This window comes from Mytilus galloprovincialis, chromosome 6 (assembly GCF_965363235.1).
Source record: "Mytilus galloprovincialis chromosome 6, xbMytGall1.hap1.1, whole genome shotgun sequence".
Lineage (NCBI taxonomy): Eukaryota > Metazoa > Mollusca > Bivalvia > Mytilida > Mytilidae > Mytilus > Mytilus galloprovincialis.
The window spans coordinates 93,616,886-93,622,717 of NC_134843.1; the positions used below are offsets into that span (position 1 = coordinate 93,616,886).

General features: G+C 32.8%; 1 protein-coding gene across 6 annotated transcripts in view; it reads right to left on the reverse strand.

Annotated features, from left to right (window-relative positions):
• LOC143080752 (dynein axonemal heavy chain 5-like) overlaps window positions 1–5,832 on the reverse strand; it is a 158,550-nt gene that overhangs the window by 129,904 nt on the left and 22,814 nt on the right. For 2 of the 6 annotated variants that reach the window (XM_076256768.1, XM_076256764.1), the window contains exon 1: window positions 5,021–5,812. The exons of 3 other annotated variants lie outside the window; for them this stretch is intronic. In XM_076256768.1, the coding sequence (XP_076112883.1) occupies window positions 5,021–5,098 (78 nt within the window). In that variant the 5' untranslated portion in view covers window positions 5,099–5,812. Of the gene's footprint in view, window positions 1–1,363; window positions 1,421–5,020; window positions 5,813–5,832 lie in introns of those variants that run through there. One more of the 6 variants, XM_076256767.1, reaches the window with a different exon arrangement.

A 5,832-nucleotide genomic window follows, 5' to 3' on the forward strand; every position in this document is an offset into this window, starting at 1 on the left:
CATATGAACATCAGGCACAATCCTTCCCGTTAGGGGTTTAGTATCATACCATCATAACATATATGAGAAGAACATAACCCGTGTCATGCCAACAACTGTTTTTAGAATAAATGTGTTTAGTTCCGATGCAAAGACCTTATCAGTGACTCAATATTAACGCCAAAATATGCAATCTTTAATGACTTGACAACAGTATCGTAATTATATCCCTTCTTAATAAGTCTATTCAAAGGTTTTGTAAGTTTCTGAGGTGAATACTGACACCTTTGTGCTTTATAAAGAATATTTCCATAAAAAATTGGATGTGAAATACCTGAACGTATTAGAAGTCTGCATGTTGAGCTATATTTACGAATGATGTCTTTATACCGATGATAAAATTTAGTAAATGTTTTGACTAGTTTGTGATATCGAAAACCCTGGTGTAATAATTTTTCAGTAATACATAAATTTCTCTCGTTAAAATCTAAAACATTGTTACATACACGAGCGAATCGTACAAGTTGAGATATATAAACACCGTAAGATGGTGACAAGGGAACGTCACCATCTAAAAACGGATAATTAACGATAGGAAATGAAAAATCATCCCTTTTATCATAAATTTTAGTATTCAGCTTTCCATTACTGGTGTAGATATCAAGATCGAGAAAAGGGCAGTGGTCATTGTTAGTATTAGCTTTATTTAAAGTAAGTTCAACAGGATAAATTTCATTAATATACATACTGAAGTCGTCATTATTGAGAGCCAAAAGGATGTCTTATTGTCCCATGACTGTTTTGGCATGATACAAACATATAGCTAGTTGATTTGTATATGGCCAAATATTTAATGGTTATTCAGGATATTGTGACAAATGGATGAGAGGTTGAATCAGGAGATGCATGACTCTTTTGACTGAATTGAATTGAAGGAAGGACAATTGTGTAATTTTTCCTTATGCAAGTTCTAATGATTGTCTCCCTTTTTTCACTTAATTGTAACTCATAGAAGTGAAAACAATTTAAATGGATTTTAATAATGAACACAACATAAATTATGTTTTTCTATGACCCAAATACCTCCTTGCATGAAATATAAGAATAATAACTCTAAACAAGTTTTCAATTTCTGTTTTTTTCAGGAAGCAAATGAAATAGACAAACATGTTGAAACAAATTATTCAGTGGACATGTAATTATGTTACAGTGTTTCATGGCTATGAGTTTATTACTTTGACTCCTGACATTTCTCAATACTTTTTCATATCAAAATAAGATTTATCATCTAATAAATAAAATAAAATTCATGTTAGACAAGTTGGAAATTTAAATCAAAAACTCTTCATGACTTTGAATAAAATTTAAATCAACATCGACTTACTTGAGATTTATGTGAATGATACGATGATTCCCAAGTATCCATTTTTTACTTTTTTTCTTTTTTTAAAACTGAGATCTCGAAAACAACAGTGAAATTGAAATATTTAAAACTCATTCACAAAGAAATGAATCAAGCATGTTTCTTTAAGTGAAAAATTTCATTTCATATGATTGAAAGAGAAATATAAGAACACATTATTTAATTTTCACTCCAATTTTTTAATTTAATAAGATTTTGTACAATAGATGTTTTATAAGAAAACAACCAAGTCATTGTATTTTAGTATCAATATTATTAAAGATTGTATGCTGGATAATGGCAAGGGGAGATTATATCTAACACATTAATTTTTTAACAATGAACAATGTGCACAACCTCACAGAGGATTATTCGTACCCAATAGGTAGAGGAGTGTTACAAAATAAGGGATGCTGAAATTTATTTAAACTTCCTTTAAAACAAAAGGTGTACGTAAAAGGAGGAAAAGGTCGATTGCTTGATTGTTGGTATACTGGTATACTTCTCCCTTTTTGTTTTCATTTTGCTGAATGCTGCGATTCTATTGGTATGAAACACTGTCTGTTATAAATTTAGACTTTATAATCCTCAACCCCACCCCCACCCTAACCCTAAATCCAAAAAAAAAGGATAAGTTCAAAACAATTGGTAATTTTGTACAGTATTAAAGAAAACATATATCCTTTCCACATGTATATGTGGTCTGGGACTATTAGTATTATACTAATTTTATTATTATAATAGTCCCATGCAGATGTGGTATATATGCGGAACTATTTTACAGTATACTGTGGATTTATTATTATTGTTGGATACCACTTATCGTGGATTTCGTGGATGTAGGTGAGCCACGAAATTAAATGGTCAACAAATCACAAATTTTCTATAGTTTTATATGCAGGTTTTGGGAAAACCATGAAATTAAATATCCACAAACATGTAAGATTTTCTCAATCCACGAAAATTGGTACCCAAGAAAATAAATGAATCCACAGTAACTAAAGGTTCTACCTAGTAAAGGCAACAGTAGTATACCGTTGTTCTTAAACTGTGGAAGTAGTATAAGAGGCAAACCTTGTTCCCTTTAAATGGATTGATTGATTGATTGATTGTTAGTGTTCAACACCACGTTCAGCAAGTCTGTTGCTAGATCTTTAGTAGTCACTTTTTATTGGCACATGAACCCTGAGTACCTGGAGAAAACAAACCTCAGACCTTCAGCAGCTAGGTCATTTAAGGTAGACGTGGAACATACCTGCCTTGAGTAGTATTCAGAATCCCAATCCCAGTGTTGACAGACTAGTGATATAATAGAGAATGGAAAAGAGGAATGTGTCAAAGAGACAACCACTCAACCAAAGAACAGAAAACAACTCAAGGACATCCAGGGGTATTCAACACAACAAGAACATAATGTAGCTGGAAGGGCCCTTAACAATAATGTATACTATTTCATGTTTCTATCTTGTGTGACCTGAGGAAAGTTTATACAAGTGATAGCTGCAGAGACCACTTATCCGCCCAAGAACCTACCTAATCGAGGAATGTCTCCCAACATTTATAAAGTTCAATAAATATTTTCAGTTTTTGTTAAGTCTTAAAAAAAAAAAATATTTAAAATTGATATATTTACTACAAACACATGATAAAGACAAAAGACAGTTTTTTAATTGCTGTTCTTCGTCTCAAAGTAACCGTGAGGCTTCCAACAGTGATAAAAAATCTCAAAACAAATCAAGTCCACTAAGGGACCCATGGAGCACTAGTTAGAGTGGAAATCTGTGGAAAATGCATTGAAGAACAAACTAGAAATTGCATTTAGCATAGAACAATTATGGCATAAGAATTGCAGTTTACATAGACCAAACATGGTACAGGAATTGTAATTTTATAGACTACATATGTAGCAGGAACTATGGTAAATGTATTTCACACACCACATAAGGTGCAGAAATTATAGTATTGCAAAGACTACATTGAGGTGTAAGAAACACTATGTGCAGTTTTGGCTTCTCTATTTGTGGCATGGTTATCATACTCAGACTCAATATTAACCAATCATTATAATGGATTTTGTGTATTGAGCAAAAATTTCAAACTCTACATGTATACCACATGTGGAATAGGAAATATAGCATATCACAGACCACATGTTGTCCCAAATATGTAGAATAACACAGACCACATGTGGAACAGAAAATGTAGCATAATCGGGATCCCATTGGTACAGGTAATATAGGAAATGTAGCATTACACAAACCACAAGTGGCACAGATAATGTAACATGACACAAAACACATGTGGTAAAGAAAATGTAGCATTACAGACATCATTTGATACAAAAAGTGTTGTAGTAAAAGAACACATGTGGCACAGGAAATATAGCATACAGAAAACACATGTGGCACAGGAAATATACCAAAAGAGAACACATGTGGCACAGGAAATGTAGCAACAAATAGAACACATGTGGCATAGCAAATTTAGCAATACAGAAACATATGTGGCACATATAATGTAGCTATAGAAATACAGAAATCACATGTGGCACAGGAAATGTAGCATTACACAGGTCACATATGTCTCAGAATATATGTAGCAATACATAGAACATATGTGGCATAGGAAATGTAGCAATACATAGAACATATGTGGCATAGGAAATGTTGCAATACACAGAACACAAGTGGCATGGGAAATGTAGCAATACACAGAACACAAGTGGCATGGGAAATGCAGCATTACATAGGCCACATGTGTCACAGAAAATGTAGTAATAGACCTCATGTGGTACCAAAAATGTAGCAAAATATAGAGAACACAGTGACATAAGAAATGAAGCAATACAGAAAAAACATGTGGCACATATAATGTAGCCATAGCAATACAGAGAACACATGTGCCACAGGAAATGTAGCATTACACAGGTTACACAGGGATCTCCATGGATGAAAATTGAATGATGGAGGAACTTTCACCATGACAAACAGTGTCTACACCATACAGCAGATATAATATGTAGCAATACAGTGAACACAGAAAATAATGCAATACAGAACACATGTGGCACATGAAATGTACCAATACATAGATGATGGAACACATGTGGCATAGGAAATGTAGCAATATATAGAACACATGTGGAACAGAAAATGTGGCATTACAATGACCACACATGGCACAAGAAATGTAGCATTACACAGACCACATGTGGCACAGAAAAAGTGTTGCCTTACAAAGATCATATATGGAACAGGAAATGTAGTCTTTACCCAACTATATGTGGTACAGAAATAACATGTGGCTCCAGAAATGTAGCATTACACAGACCATATGTGTCTCCAGAAATGTAGCATTACACAGACCATATGTGTCTCCAGAAATGTAGCACTACACAGACCACATGTGGCTCCAGAAATGTAGCATTACACAGACCATATGTGGCTCCAGAAATGTAGCATTACACAGACCATATGTGGCTCCAGAGATGTGGCATTACACAGACTCAGTATGTCAAAAGTGAATGAAAGCTCTTGCTTTTGCATTTAATTTTTATAATTATATAATGTTTTAACATCAGGTAACAAGGTATAAAGAAACATTCAAATGATGACAAAACTTCCTTATATAAAATATTACCTTGAAGTTCTTGTCAACAATCAAAATACTCTGTCGTCTGCCAGTAACACTCACTTTCCTCTTCGACTTATCCTCCATTTCTATCAATGTTTCTAAATCGTTTCAAATTTCAACATTTAAATGTAAGCAAATTGTTAGAAATTATCATTCATTTATGATTGATTATTCAAAATCATAACTCCAAATCACTGGAATGTAAATTGGAAGTTAATGTTCAATACAATTCATCTCATTTTTGTTCCGATTAATCCTCTGAAATACACTTAAATTTAGGAGATCATTTATCTCTTCTGATTCCTAACAAACTGGGTATGTCTTTTTAGACAAAATCGGAGTATATACCATAGGTAAAAATCAATTGCTGATGACAATGTCAAAGGTCAGCTATTATCCATCAAAAACTGTCAAAATGTAACATTTAAATTGGTGTAGATAAAATGCAGACACATTGTAATTTAATTTTCTGCCTCCATCCACAACAATAATTAACTGTTTTATCTTTCTAAATTTCGTGTTAACAGATTCATCAAACTGTCATCTTTAAGTCGTTAATTTAACGATTTTATAATCTGTTCGTTTAAACTAAGTTTAAACTGTATCCAATAGATGCAGGACTAAACAAGATTTTTTAAAATCAACATTATCTTTTCTTCATTATATACATGTACGATTCTAATCCTTTATTGCTATAGTAACAACAAATGAAGCGCCAATACATGAATTCAATTGAATCAAAATCAAATGAGTTTTTGGTCTTTCACAGTAGTTGGTCTTCTAAAGAAGAAAGTCCAATAACAGTTCGATAGTCATAA